General features: G+C 35.5%; 1 protein-coding gene across 3 annotated transcripts in view; it reads right to left on the minus strand.

The window, feature by feature from the left end:
• Window positions 1-13,105, minus strand: part of LOC136837132 (uncharacterized) — a 117,718-nt gene extending 104,613 nt beyond the window's left edge. Inside the window, exon 1 of one of the 3 annotated variants that reach the window (XM_067101747.1) lies at window positions 12,361-13,105. In XM_067101747.1, coding sequence (XP_066957848.1) covers window positions 12,361-12,523 — 163 coding nt within the window. In that variant the 5' untranslated portion in view covers window positions 12,524-13,105. The remainder of the gene's footprint in view (window positions 1-12,360) is intronic. The other 2 variants (XM_067101744.1, XM_067101746.1) reach the window with 2 other exon arrangements.
• Window positions 13,106-16,790: the final 3,685 nt, after the last annotated feature.

Below are 16,790 nucleotides of genomic sequence, written 5' to 3' on the forward strand. Positions count from 1 at the left end.
CGTAAGTTTAATGCCTTTTATATATGCAAAATATGGGTTATGCAGTGCATACTGGATCAAATTCTTGCATATACTCTAGTGGCAACCTCTGGCGCGGCGTAAAACCCGTAAGTTCAATGCCTTTTATATATGCAAAATATTTGATCCCAGTACGGCAGGGGCACCAAGACATCGAAGGAGTCGCTGTATTTCACCGTCGTGGGATTTGGAGATCGAAAGTTTCCTGTCTGTAGCAGAGGACTGACTGGATTGCGGATGTCATCAAGGAACCAGACGTTTCCAACAGTGAGCAGAGATATAAACTGAGGATTCCATCTCTCTTGGCTAGCCGATGGAGCTGAGAATGGGGAAGGGTCCACCCTGGCAAAAATAAAACCCCATTCAACGAAGCTCTGTTGGCGAGGATGCCCCAGGGTGAGATCGCTTGCGATCGTTAAAGGCCCATATATATATATATATATATATATATATATATATATATATATATATATATATATATATATATATATATATATATATATATATATATATATATATATATATATATATATATATATATATATATATATATATATATATATTATATATATATATATATATATATATATATATATATATATATATATATATATATATATATATATATATATATATATATATATATATATATATATATATAAGCGAATCCCACAGGAAAAAGACAGGCAGAAGTTCAGTAGTATCAAGCGCTTTCACGTTTATTGACGCATCGTCGGGGTACGAATGAGAAAAATATGAAGAAGGTTATAAAGTAAACAAAAAGAACAAGAATACCAGATGGTCAGTTGTCAAAGGGTAATAAACAGAAAGTTAATCCAGGATAATCCCGGATCGAGCTGTCACAAACTGAACCTAAGACCACACAAAAAGAAATACTAAAGTTTAGGCTGACAAAATCCAAAAACATGTATATTGCACAACCGGCGGCCCGCGGGCCGCATGCGGCCCCCAGTGAAGCACATGGCGGCCCTCGAAGTTATCATAGAAAACACAATATATCACTCTCTGTACAGTAAAAGAAAATAATAAATATAAACATATTACTCCGTCTTATGATATAATTACAAATAGTAAAAATGTACTATATAACACACACACACACACATACATATGTATGTATGTATGTATATGTGTCTGTGCATATATAAACACACATATATATATATATATATATATATATATATATATATATATATATATATATATATATATATATATATATATATATATATATATATATATATATAATTATATATTTATATATATATGTACATACATAGACATACATACATATAAATATATATATATATATATATATATATATATATATATATATATATATATATATATATATATATATATATATATATATATATGTATGTATTATTCTTTGTGTTTTCTTGTTATTGTTGAATTATCTCGTTATCTATAATCAGTTCATTCACTAAATTCATAATTTCATCACCATCCTCGAACACGAAAGCAGTCGAGACAAGAGGTGAACGCGTATGGCTTGTAGACAGCCATACGCGTTCACCTCGTGTAGACCGTTGTCTAGACGGGAGTAACCTCGTTGTTGTGAAGGGAAGGTAACCACCTGAAGTTATATCTAAATTAATATTTATCATAATTTTGAATACTATTCTCTTTTTAAACAGATGCGAAACCTGTTTTTGTTTTTCTCGTTTTTCTTTTTTTATTGTATTTTACATTCATAATTATGGTTTCCTAATACATCTAAATTCCAGTTTAAAAAGTTTGTAAAATGATTATTTGGCAACCTTCCAAGTTAGCCAATTTGTCTGAGCTCCGATAGTTTCTTTGCAGTCTAAAATAGGAGATATTGCTACAAGGCCAGGCATTTATCATTGTAGTGTTTTCAGATTAATTTTGCTTAGCTACTATGGCTTCTGGTACTTCTGTGGACAAAAACTCAAGTCGAAAAAGAAAGCTTGAAGATGAACATAGAAAATTTCAAGAAATATGGACAGATAAATATTTCTTTGTGGAAAACAAAAAAAAAAAAATCATTTGCTTGATATGCCAGAATAGTGTGGCCGTTTGTAAGGAATACAATTTGCAAAGGCATTATCTGACAAAGCACAAGCCTTATGAAAAATTTGTTGGTGAACTAAGAAAGCAGAAAATTAAATCACTAATGCAAGGTTTTCATGTGCAGAAAAATATGTTTATTCAGAAAAAATAAAGAGGCACAGGACGTAACAGAAGTGAGTTATGAAATTGCAAACCTGATTGCTAAACATTCCAAGGCATTTTCAGAGGGGGATTTCATTAAAAGTGTATTCTACTTGCTGCTCAAAAACTTTCTTCAGATGTTTTGAAAAAGTTTGAGAATATCAGTTTGAATCGTATGACAGTGCAACGTCGTATTGTTGATTTGTCGGGTGATATAGTAGACCAGTTGAAGGAGAAAAGTAAACAATTTGTGTACTTCTCCCTAGCCACTGATGAATCTACTGATGTTACATCTACGGCTCAGCTACTTGTATTTGTACGTGGTGTGACAGAGGACTTTTTCTATTCATGAGGAACTCGTAGGGCTCAGTTCATTGAAGGGGCAGACAACTGGTAGTGATTTACTTAATGGACTTTTAGAACAAATTTCAGTAATTGAGTTAGATTTGGACAAGTTAGTAGGAATATCAACTGATGGGGCTCCTGCAATGATAGGCAAGCAGAATGGATTGGTGCAGCTATTGATTAAACACCTTGAGAGCGAAAATATGAACTGAAACAATTTCATTGCATAATACATCAACAAAATTTGTGTGGAAAAGAACTGGACTTTGATCATGTAATGAAAGTTGTAGTTTCTACAGTCAATTTTATCAAGTCACGCTCAGCTTTGCATCACTGGTAATTCAAGCAATTTCTTGATGAAATTGAAGCAGAATATGGCGATTTAGTGTTTTTCACTCAAGTAAGGTGGTTAAGCAGGGGAAATACGCCGAAAAGATTTATCAGTCTTCTGGATGAAATTGAGATAGTTCTTAATGAAAAGAATAAGATGGTACCAGAACTTACAAGTGCTGACTGGCTTTGTGATTTGTCATTTCTTGTAGATCTCACAAGTCATTTAAATAACTTGAATCATAAACTTCAGGGAATAACTAACTTATTTCTCAGCTAGCCAATTATGTGACAGCTTTCGAACAAAAACTAAAATTGTTTCAGTTACAGATAGTTAAAGGAGAGTTAGGACACTTCCCAAATTACAAACTTATGTGTGAGAAAACAAAGTATGCAATAGACATGAATATTATGCAGCAAAATTAGGAAAACTTTTGGAGGCCTTTGAGAGCCGATTTGAGGACCTAAAGAAAGAAGTCAATGATTTGAAGTTGTTCAGCAACCCCTTTTCTGTATCTCCTGATGAAGTAGAATTCGAAGCACAAATCGAACTGATTGATCTTCAGAATAATGACAGCCTTCGTACCAAGTATAATGAAGGGGACTTGCTCAACTTTTATAATTGCTTGGCCAAAGATCAGTTTCCTTATTTGAGAAACAAAGCTGCTATTTATGCAAGCTTATTTGGCTCTACCTACATATGTGAACAAACATTTAGTCTGCTCAACCAGACCAAGTCAAATATTCGTAGCAGGCTAAGTGATCAAAATCTGCACTCTGTTTTAAGACTGGCAACCACAAATTTCCATCCTAACATAAAAAAACTTGTACATGAATCTCAGTGTCAAAAATCTCATTAAAACAAAACAGGTGAGCAACTGTGTTTTTTTTATCTTTAAACATTCTACAAACTATTTATCATTTCATGTAAAATCTAGTCTAGTGGCCCTCGACTAGATATATGTTTGATGATGTGGCCCGAGTAGCTCAAAAGGTTGTGCACCCCTTTTTGTATAACCTTGAATACGAGATGGTTAATTGCCAGGGGTTAAACAGGAAAGGTTAATCCACGGTAAATCCGGGATCACGCGGTCAAAAACTAATCCAAATATATACTTAACCATAAGGCAAGCGACTTCTTACACATTCAAATTGCAGAAACATGTATATTGATTTTGCTTATATTTATCAACAACTTTTTTTTAACTATTAAAGCATCAAGTTTAAATAAACCAAGACTTAAATTTAGAACACTTTCATTATTTGACTTAATAAAACAAAATTCGATGATATTCCTTTTAACCGTGTCATTGCACGGGACTAAAGGTCTTGCTTTACTCCAGTTAATAGGATGATCAAAATCTCTCATATGTACGAATAATGCATTCGATATTTGGCCAGTTCTCACAGATTATTGGTGTTGTTTGATTCTTTGTGAAAGTGGTTTTCCAGTTTGTCCATAATATATTTTATCACGTTTTTTACAAGGAATTTCATAGATGCAGCCAGAAACATCTTTAGGAGAATTTTTTTATCACTAAACTCTTAACATTAAAATTACTGAAAACAACATTTATGTTGAAAAGCTTTAAAATTCTAGGAATTTGTAAAAACCTTTTATCATGCGGTAATTTGGGAATATATGCTTACTGAATTCAAGTTTGTTATTAGTTAAATAAAATGTTTTCCTGGCTCTTTTCCATGCTACATCTACAAAGGTCCTTGGGTATTTAAGTTTCAAAGCAATATCATAAACAGTTTTGATCTCAGTATCAATGAACTGCGGGCTAGAAACACGTAAAGCCCTTAAGAACATTCCAGAAAAAACAGAGAATTTAACATTCTGATGGTGATTGGAATAATAATGAACAAAAGAGGCAATGTTGGTTGATTTTCGAAAGACTGAAAAGGTGAAATTTCTATCATGTCTGTGGACAGTTACATCAAGAAAATTCAAATTACAATTTCTTTCTTCCTCTACAGTAAATTTTATAGAAGGGACTAAATTATTTAGCTTAACGAGAAATTCCTCGAGATTTTCGTGAACTGGCCAGATACAAAAAATGTCATCTACATACCTAAACCATATAACTTTTCGGGACAAAATCCTTGGTAAGAATTTTGTCTCAAAAAATTCCATGTAAATATTGCTAAGGACAGGAGATAAGGGATTACCCATAGCCATAGCCATACCAAACTTTTGTACAAAAAATTCCCCATTGAAACAAAATTTACTATCTTTGATACATGACCTTATAAGTTTTGTGAGGTTTGCTACAGTTAAGGCAATGTCATAACTTACTAATTCTTCCTCTAAAAATTCCAGTAAATCATCAACCGGCACTTTTGTAAATAAAGAGACAACATCAAAACTAACCATGGTAAAATCAAATTTCAAATTCAAACTATTCAATTTGTCTATAAAGTCGACATTATTTTTTATATTCGTACTAGAAATGTTTCCTACCAATGGTGTAAGAATTTTTACAAGCCCTTTAGATAAGTTATACGAAACTGAGCCTGTTGAACTAATGATTGGTCTAATAGGGTTATTGATTTTGTGCGTCTTGACTAAACCGTAGAGATATGGTAGGGAGGGGGACTGAGTGGTAAACTGTTTAATTAAATGGTCAGAGCCCTTAAAAATGGATTTAATTTGTTTGCTAAAATGAGAGTTAGCTGTCTGTGTGGGATCTGACCTCAGTTTCGTATAAGTTTCACTATCATTCAATAATGCCATTATCTTATTTACGTAGTCACTTTTATTCATTATTACCACTGCATTGGACTTATCTGCCTTTGTTACTTGCAATGTTTCGTCTTTTTTAAGGTTTTTGTAGGCCTGGAGAAATCGTACGGGAACATTTGGGGAAGAAGCTTTGGCCATAGCACCATACACAATACCTTTACAAATATTGATGTCATCAGGACACAAATCATGACTTAATTTTTCCAAATAACAAAATGATTTTGAAATGTTAACATAGTCTAGGTTACCGTCAGAAACACCAAAACTTTAGGATATGGATTAAGTTTTGGTGTTTCTGACGGTAACCTAGACTATGTTAACATTTCAAAATCATTTTGTTATTTGGAAAAATTTAGCCATGATTTGTGACCTGATTCGCGAAGCGAAAATGGTGAGAAAGTTTGAATATATTCCAAAGAAACAAGGACTGACTGCTCTCGACACAAACCCATATACATATATATATATATATATATATATATATATATATATATATATATATATATATATATATATATATATATATATATATATATATATATATATATATATCATACACTTCTGTACTTGAAGATCAATCTAAAAAGCAGCCTCAGGCAAGAGATTCAAAGTAGTCAAAAAAAAAAAAAAAAAAAAAAAAAAAAAAAAAAAAAAAAAAAAAGACTTCCGTAAGACACAAGACTTCTCTCTCAAAAAAGACATTTTTATCATTAGTGCAAGAGTCATTTGAAGCCAAGTATTGATCAAACCCAGGTAAAAACACGCACTTTTTCATGACCCTTCATATTCATCATATCAGTACCACACACCTTTGGAAAAGAGTACCCAGACAGGCAAAAAAAAAAAAAAAAAAAAAAAAAAAAAAAAAACTATGTAATTTCTTCCAGGGCGTGTGTGGGGAGGGGGGGGGGGGTAGGTGGAACCCGGGACGGGCATATTTGTCCCAACAAAACAACATCACTGCACATAAAAGTGTTATTTTTTCCTCTAGATTCGTTACTTGAAAGACTTAAAATTGGAACACAGAGGAGAGAAGAGAGTTCCTGGGAGAACATCGAGATGTAAATTTTGTATATATCTTTTAAATCTTGTATTTACACTTTCCTTCTTTTTTCTTCAACTTATCCCTGTATTTTGTATGCTATTTTATTTCCAATCATTTGTGACGTTTTCATTAAATTTCCCTTATTTTCCTGTTGTTTCATTTTGCCTTATAATTCTCCATATTCACTGTTTCCATCACCTTTCTTATCTCCCGCTTTTATCTATTTATTTTATGTTAATTTCTTTTCTACTATATTATAATCCCTTATGTTTCTTCCTACATTCACGTCAGAAGTCTCGAACGAAACTGAAATGTCTCTTCAAAGGAAAGAGATATACTGAAACACCTTGAGCATTTTCGGCAACCGGACCCAAGACCTCTCGCTGGCGAAACGAGCATCCTACCCACTGGACCACAGTCACTTCCATAAAGTATTAGTCTTTTGAAATAAACGACCTTGCAGAGGAAAAACTGAAAAGATCTGAAAGACACCTAATAAAAAGATATTGATGGTAGGTACCTAGGAAAACTTTCACCTCAATTAGGCCTATATCACAGAACGGCATCGAAAATGAAGGAATAATAATAATAATAATAATAATAATAATAATAATAATAATAATAATAATAATAATAATATCCTTGGTTTCACATGAATGGTCTGTATGAGCAGAAAGTACATAAAGTTGGGTCCTTCATTCACTTTAAGATCGCAGGTGACGAGTAGGAAAGTCAACGCTAGAAAGGTAAGTGAACTGGGCGACAAAGAGGGGGGGGGGAGACTGTGGGGGTGGGAGTTTGGGAGTGGGGGAATCGAGGCACAGGTATATAAGTGGCTCATGACCACACGGTACGCTTGAACGGACCGTTATTTACATATAAACTTTATTTCGCAATATGGAAGTCTTTAATTCAATATTTCAACTTAAAATTCCTGTGGTTTTGGTTCCTGCTCCATGTAAATTGGTTTGACTTTGAATACACAAGGGCTCTTTCTCGCAAAGCATCGTATAAACATTGTCTTTGTAAGATGGTGGTGTTTTAATTGCCAGTATTGAAAGAAAACAAGTACTTGTAATATCTCATAAAATCCGGGCTATAGAGACTAAAGTTTTTTTGGGGAGAAATGACATTACAGTTTAAAATGTTTGCCTTAACAAAGACTGTTTAGAGAAATGCTGACAGTTCGCTAGGCTGAAGGAAGGCTTCCTCTCTCTCTCTCTCTCTCTCTCACACAGCCCTTAGTACGTTGCTCTGCTGTCTCTCACAGTGGGCTATAGAAGTTATATAACCGCTGGTTTTAAAATAAACCAGGGAAGAGAGTACAGAGCGTTACGCCTTGTGGGCGACTTAATTATAACTGTTGGCACACACCATAGGTCTAGTGACCCACATTGGTGGCAGAGTATAGACCTATGGCAAAGATCTCCATTCGCTGGGCATTTCCTACTCTATAGCTGGTTATTTTGTAGTTTTTTTTATATTCTTTCTGGTGAAGTTATTCGATATTTTATTTAAGTATTTTTTGTAACAGAATCGGTTTATTGTCCAAACACAAAATATCCACACCCAGCCCTTTCAATTAAGTTTTTTTTAAAGAAATTTCTGTCAGCTACAGAGTAAACAAAAATTCAAGCTTTTTGTTTTATTTACTTCCCAATTTCGTAGAAAGCGTAAAGCATTGTGGGCAACTTAATTATCACCGCTGGCACAGACCATAGGCCTAGTGACCCGTAGGTAGACCTACAATATAGACCTGTGGCAAAGATCTATATTCATTGTGGATGTCCTGTACCCTAAAGCTGGCCATTTTGTAGAGTTATATGGCTATTTTCGTGTAGTTGTTCGTCGCTTGTTTTAATTCTTGAACAGAACACGTTCTTACTGTTTTAACACGAAAAGTTCAGACCAAAGGCCTAGTGACCACATAGGTAGACCTATATGCCATGGACCCATGTCCCAGATTTACATTCATTTTGCATTTCCTATACTCTGAAGCTTGGCACTGTGTAGTTTTACGTCCTTTTTCTTGTAATTAATCGTCGTTTCATTTAGCTCTCGAACAGAACAAGTTTTTATTGTTTAAGCACAAAAAATATTCACATCGAGCCCTTTCAGTTGCGCTTTGTTTTGAAAGCAATTTCCGTTTGCAAGCAATACTTGCCAGACTGCTACAGAATAAAAGATTAAAAAAAAAGGTCAAATTTTGTATTTACTCTCCAATTTCGTATTTGCTTTCGAATTTCCTTCGGCAGAGGACACGTGAAGGTCCATTAACCTCTGTCGAGTCTCCCCAAGATTTCAGTTGACGTGAAGCAAAGTGGCGGGACCACTTGAGACTCGCTTCATCCTTCGTTGGAGATGGGAGGAAGCGGATTTTAGGATCCTTTTGGTCTGTCTGGCCTGTCCATTTGTTTTAACGACATGTCTGTTCCGCCTCTCCGTCTGCCTTTGTCTGTCTGTCTGTCTGTCCGTCAGTAGTCAGAGGAAGTGGTGGTTTAAAAGAATATTTCGATACTGATTAGTCTGATTACACAGTGTGCCATGATGGAAACCATCTGAGTTAGACTAAAGGATACAATGATTTTTCAAAGACACTTGACTGAAATTTTCGAGTTACAACAATATTATTATTTGTTTTAACGACATGTCTGTTCCGCCCCTTCGTCTGCTTTCGTCTGTTTGTCTGTCTGTCTGTCAATCGTTAGAATAGGTAGTTATACAAGGGAATATGTAGACGCTGATTACATATTGAGTCATGATGGAAATCATGAAATCATAAAAGTTAGGCTAAGTGATAGGCCTACAATGTTTTTCTTTTCAAAGGCATTTAACTGAAATTTTCAAGTTGCATAATACTATTGTTATTTGCTATGCTTGTTAGGAGGCAGAACAAATCTAAGAAAAACAAGTAATGAGGACAGAGTAAGCACGAAAACACGAAATAACACCAGATGGAGAGAGACTAAATGAAACCGAGTCCTCCAAATGTTTAGGAGAAATGATATCCAATACAGGTTCACTTGAGTAGGAACTAAGTGGAAGACATAAAGATAAAAACAAATGAAACAAGAGGTAGGCTGAATAAGACTTGGAAATCAAATAGGCTGAAACTGTATAAGAAATTTAACCCTAGTACCATTAGAATTGTTATACACATGAATCACACTAAGCAGATGAACCTATACCTAAACAATTTTGTTGATTTGAGAACAAAGCCTTAAAAAGAATATGAGGCCAATTATCATGAAAACATTTCGGAAGTTCCATACTTAGAGAAGATCACAATGAAAATGAGATGGAGATGGCTTGGACATGTCCGTCGAACAAGCCCTGGGAGAACAGTAAGTGACAGCGTCAGTTGACAGTTATGAGACGGGAGGCTGGTTGGGGATAGAGAAAGCACAGGGAAGACTTTCAGTATCAGCGGAGATGCGTTTTCTGCTATCCTGATTCCAATCAAATTCTATTTCAATCACGCGTTTTTCTTCCCTCACTCTTCTGTTATTATAAGTTTCAGAGTATTTATTTTACATCATTTACCCCTATTTACTTAATTCCCTGTATTTAATTTTCCAGTTCATTCTCCTTCTACCTTTTCTCTCTTCGTTTGGTGTCGGAAATTACAGTTCTAGTTTATTATTTATCCCTTTCTTTACGCTGTCTTTCGCTTGATGTCACAAAGGAATTGATACATTAGACTGAACGCATGAACAGCAGTTTATAATTACATAATTTAGACTACTACCATTAAAAACCAAGAAACAAATGAATCATCATAAGATCCAATGACAAAAAATAAAGTTCTTGAGTGTGATCTATAGATTCTACACATTTCCATTAGGAAAACAATGCATGCTTAACCTTTCTCTTAGTGGCGTGATGGTATTGGTCTAAGTACTGTATAACATCAATCTCCCGACCAGCGTGGGTTCGAACCCAACCACAGAGGGAGGAATTTCGTCATTCCTTTCCCTTCTAGATTCAAGGCTTTCAATGAAGAGTGAAGAAGGAAGTCCGGAAGTCATTGTGGCATATAGATCACTTTATCAAACTTTAAAGTATTGTGCGAGGTCACCAAGCTTTAGGTATTAGCTGAGGTAAAGATACGTTAGGATATATTAAGTAAGGTCAGGGCTGGCCATCAAATGGTCTAGTTAAACTACTTAATTATAATATCATCATGTTATTTATAACAGATTATACTAGACATGGGAAGGGTAGTTATGTTACACTGAGTCAGGTTAAATCAGGTAAGGTTAGGTCACGACAGGTTAAAGACAGGAACAGTGAAACCAGGTTAGGTTACATAGGGCATAGGTAGGTTAGTTTAAGCAAGGTCAGTCTGGTAAGCAAGTAACATGCAAAGACCTAATCAAGTACAGTCACTACCTTTACTTCTAACATATTTTGGGTCATTAATCATGATTATCATTGCAATTAACTGCATTTGAGGGGCAATTAAAAAAAAACACACACACACCTATGCTCCCCAACACTGAATTCGTTCCAAAAAAAAAAAGTAAAAAATGCGTCGAAGCTTCTTCGGCGCAGTCGAGTTTTCTGTACATCGTATAATCAAGGCCACCGAAAATAGATCTATCTTTCGGTGGTCTCAGTACAATGCTGTATGAGCCGCGACTCATGAGACTTTAACCATGTCCGGTGGTGACCTGGTCTATATCGTTGCCAGACGCACGATTATGGCTAACTTTAATCTTAAAATCAAAACTACAGAGACTAGAGGGCTGCAAAGTAAGTATAGCTTAGTTTTACCAGACCACTGAGCTGATTAACAGCTCTCCTAGGGCTGGCCCGAAGGATTAGACTTATTTTACGTAGCTAAGAACCAATTGGTTATTAGCAACGGGACCTACAGCTTATTGTGGAATCCGAACCACATTATAGCGAGAAATGAATTTCTATCACCAGAAATAAATTCCTCTAACTCTTCATCAGCCGGCGGCGGGAATCGAACTCCGGTCCATCGAATGACGGTCTGAAGCTCAACCAACTCGGTCAACAAAGGGCTTTAGAGGGCTGCAACTTGGTATGTTTGATGATCGGAGGGTGGATGATCAACATACCAGTTTGCAGCCCTCTAGCCTCCGTAGTTTTAAAGATCTGAGGGCGGGCGGAAAAAGTGCGGACGGACAGACAAACTAAAAATTACTACTTGGAATCATAGTTGGAGAATCAAGTGTTATTTGAAATTAAGTGTTCATGGCCTGTTACATAACGAACAAAATTGTGTGATTGTATAAAATGTGTAGCTTCGCCATAAACAGCACGTCACCTCACTGACCTACACCAATCAATCCCATCCAAACTAGAAAACTTCCGTAACATTTCTAGAAAAAGGAAAACCGATTCTACAGAGAGAGAGAGTTTCGCAAAAAACTACTGATCTTTCGTAACTCTTCTAGAGAGATAGTTTCGTAAAGAACTACTACTGATCTTTCATAACTTTTCTAGAGAGATCGTTTCCTAAAGAGCTACTGTTCTTTCGTAACTTTTCTAGAAAGAAAGTTTCGTAAAAAACTACTGAAGTTTAGTACCTTTTCTACAGAGAAAATTTCGTAAAAAAACTACTGATCTTCCGTAACTAAACTAGAGAGAGACAGAGAGAGACCATTTCGTAACTCCACGAACTTACGCATGTGCACGAAAGGCCCCTCGATGTCGAGGTACGATTCGTCTTGGAGCATCTGGTGCATCTGCTCTTTGGACTTGGCCTGGTAGCAGATGGAATCGAAATTTTTCGCGATGGACACCATCGCGCTCTTCTGCAGAGATTCTGGCTGGTTGCGACGAGGCATCGCTGGCAATAATACCAAAAAAAGTATGTGAGAGTTCTTCTTCTCCTTCTTCTTCAAGAGAAGGACGTCAGTAACTGCAGAATAAGAGTTCTTCTTCTTCTGCTTCTTCAAGAGGAGGACGTCAGTAACTAGAGAATAAGAGTTCTTCTGCTTCTTCAAGAGATGGACGCCAATAACTACAGAGCAAACAAAGACACCGATTTCAAACGGGACACTGATTTCCTGTTACGAGTATCAATCACTTCCCCTGAACTGCTTGCTTGCTGAAGGTCAAGGGGGCACGAATTCTAGATTGCTTTCAAATTACCAAGCTACCTCAGTGACACCACTTCCAACGACCAGCCCGTATTTCAATGCATTCACTATGACTTTAATTCTATCAACGATTCTATCAGTGACTCAACAAGACTTTTCCAATCACGAGAAACCCTCGAGCTACACAGCCGCCTAACCACCGACTGTTTGGCACGCTGTCCCTCCTGGTTATACACGTTTGTGAGAGCATGATTCCTCTGGCACCGCGTACCCCCCGTTGCATTCCTGGGCATCACCCCCTCTCGCCCCAGCCACCCGCAACAAACTGGCACTTGCGTAGTGCCCAGTTCACAGAGTGCCAAGAGCTCTCACGAACCTTCCTTCCTATTGGGATCGATTGTATTTCTTTCTTTCTTTTTTCAGTATTATTATTATTATTATTATTATTATTATTATTATTATTATTATTATTATTATTATTATTATTATTATTATTATTATTTACAGTAAGCTGTTTGTTCAATTATTCTCATCCTTATTATTTCTAATCCTTGTCTTCCTCAGCTACACAGCAATCATTCAATATTCCTCCTCCTCCTCCTCCTCCTCCACTTCTTCTTCTTCTTCTTTTTCTTCTTCTTCTTCTTCTTCAATCACTCATGCAGACATGACTGCTACAAGCAATCTATTTACAAGTGCATTACTCATCACCACAAGGTGTCCACATACCTCATGACTCCAGAACGATAGGCAATCGCTCACGAGGTCCGAATATAGCTTGTAATTTTTCTTCGTTTTCTCATTTGCATGTTTGTTTATGAGTAGATTTATCTTTTATTTTTAAGCATTCGCATGTCTGGTTGAGTAGGAATATCTTATTTTTTTAAAGCATCTGCATGTTTGGTGTTGTTATTAAGCATTTGCATGTTTGGTTTTGAGTAGATATATCTTTTTTTTAAGCACTTGTATGTTTGGTTATGAGTAGATTTATCTTTTATTTGTAAGCATTTGCGTGTCTGGTTGAGTAGGAATATCTTTTCTTTAAAGCATTTGCATGTTTGGTATTATTATTAAGCATTTGCATGTTTGGTTTTGAGTAGATATATTTTTTTTGGCACTTGCATGTTTGGTTGTGAGTAGATTTATCTCTTATTTTTAAGCATTTGCATGCCTGGTTGAGTAGGAATATCTTATTTTTTTAAAGCATTTGCATGTTTGGTATTATTATTAAGCATTTGCATGTAAGCACTTGCATGTTTGGTTATGAGTACATTTATCTCTTATTTTTAAGCATTTGTATGTCTGGTTAAGCAGGAATATTTTATTTTTTTTAAAGCATTTGCATGTTTGGTTTTGAGTATATTTATCTTATTTTTTAAGCATTTGCATGTCTGGTTGAGTAGATATATCTTAGTTTTTCTTTTAAGCATTTGCATGTTTGGTTATGGGTAGATATATCTTATTTTTTCTAAAAACACTTGCATGTTTGGTTATGAGAAGAATTATCTTTTATTTTTAAGCATTTGCATGTCTGGTTGCTTAGGCAAAAATAAAACTGCGACAGATACTTATAGTAGTAACGGTTTTGCGCAATGAAAAATAAATCTTAAACTGCTCGCTCGTCGAAAGCCATGCTGACACAAATCATGGTAGAACAACGACCATACTGCGACACCTTGCTTATAATACCATGAATTCACGGTGTCTTTCCACTCTCTGGTCTCTGAATTGCGAAGTTCCTATCACAAGTATTCTCAAATTATCATTAACTTTAATATATATATATATATATATATATATATATATATATATATATATATATATATATATATATATATATACACACACACACACACACACACACACATATATATATATATATATATATATATATATATATATATATATATATATATATATATACACGACCAAACTGTATGGCCTAGTGGGCAGCGCCCTTGTCTTTCAATTGAAAGACCTGGGTTGATTCTGATGTGAGTCAGAAATTTATTTCTGTTCCACACGTGATTGTGTGTTGATTATTTCTAACACACACACACACACACATATATATATATATATATATATATATATATATATATATATATATATATATATATATATATATATATATATATATATATACAATATGCACTTGCCGTGGCTTTAAGAACAAATTAAAATCCCGCTGTGTTTTGGAAATATATAGCAAACGCTAAAATTCACTGCAGTTTCAAGACCAGGTGATTCCAGTGATCGCCTGAAGAGGGGACCAGTTGCGTCTTGAAACTGTAGTGAATTTTGGCGTTTTTAATACTTTCCCAAAACACGACGGGATTTTAATTCAACATTTTTTAAATTTAACATTAACCCTTTCTGCTCTTACATCATTCACCTCCGTCTCTTTCCTGTTGTTCTCTTATTCAATAAATCTTGAAGGTACTCACTCCATCGAGTGTACAGCATCTCTCTATTTACATCTTCAGTTCTTGTGGAATAATTAAATAAAGAAAAGTCATCCAGTAATCACGACTGATTGATTTGTGGTTCCCAAAACTGGCGTCATAACCTAGATGATGTGACGCCAATTTTAGTAATCATAAATCAATCAATCATGATTACCGGACGACTTTTCTTTACTTAATTAAACCAGAAAATAGTTATAGTAGAGGAACACCTTTATGCAACCATACGATAAACTAATGCATGTTGCCTGAAAACTTAAAAAATAATATTAAACCAACAAAAAAATGCGCCGAAGTTTCTTCGGCGCAATCGAGTTTTCTGTACAGCGTGTAATCAAGGCCACAGAAAATAGATCTATCTTTCGGTGATCTCGGTATAATGCTGTATGACCCGCGGCCCATGAAACTCTCAGCCGGCCGTGGTGGCCAATGTTGTTGCGTTGCCAGAAGCAAGATCATGACGAACGTTAGCCTTAAATAAAATAAAGACTACTGAGGCTAGAGGGCTGCAATTTGATATGTTTGATGATTGGAGGGTGGATGACCAACGTACCAATTTGCAGCCCTCTAGCCTCAGTCGTTTTTAAGATCTGAGGGCGGACAGAAAAAGTGCGGACGGACAGACAAAGCCACCTCAATAGTTTTCTTTTACAGAAAATTAAAAAAAAAGGAGTAGTTTACCAATTAATTAATGTTAGTTAACGCCCTGAGAAATTCACAGCCACTTAAGCATCTCATCCCACAAGAATCTGGCAGCATCCCAGAGCGAGATGATGTTGGTTACGGTACGATAAAGACCATAAACAGTAAACAAAATGAAAGAGAAAACTGCTCGTAGGTACCTCCTGCGCAGTTCCCTTTAAAGTCTGTTCATTTTCCCCTCGTTGATGATAAGGAGAGTCATCGTATTCTGCGGTTTGATTTTGTATAAAGAATTACTGATAGTTTACTTTATTTGCCTGTCTCTCTCTCTCTCTCTCTCTTGCCTCTCTCTCTCTCTCTCTCTCTCTCTCTCTCTCTCTCATATATGTGTATATGTATATATGCAGCATAAATGATATATATATACTGTATATATATATATATATATATATATATATATATATATATATATATATATATATATATATATATATATAATAAATTTCTGACTCACGTCGGGATCGAACCCAGGTCTCTCTGTAGGGCGTTATCCACTGGGCCATACAAGTCTAAAAGAAGTTGGAACCTGAGCAACTGCACACCAAGGAATTACCTGGGCAAGCTAACTGCTTGCATACCAGCGAGTTTTCCCCAACTTCCCGACTCAGCAATGACCCAATAGACAACATTTCATTCGAATTATCCCAGTGGACAACGCCCTTGCTTTCCACCTGAGAGACCTGGGTTCGATCCCGACGTGAGTCAGAAATTTATTTCTGTTCCACACGTGATTGTGTGTTGATGATTTCTATCTTATTCACTCAGAAGGGATAATTCGAATGAAATGTTGTCTATTGGGTCATTGCTGAGTCGGGAAGTTGGGGAAAACTCACTGGTATGCAAGC

Source organism: Macrobrachium rosenbergii, chromosome 57, assembly GCF_040412425.1.
Source record: "Macrobrachium rosenbergii isolate ZJJX-2024 chromosome 57, ASM4041242v1, whole genome shotgun sequence".
NCBI lineage: Eukaryota > Metazoa > Arthropoda > Malacostraca > Decapoda > Palaemonidae > Macrobrachium > Macrobrachium rosenbergii.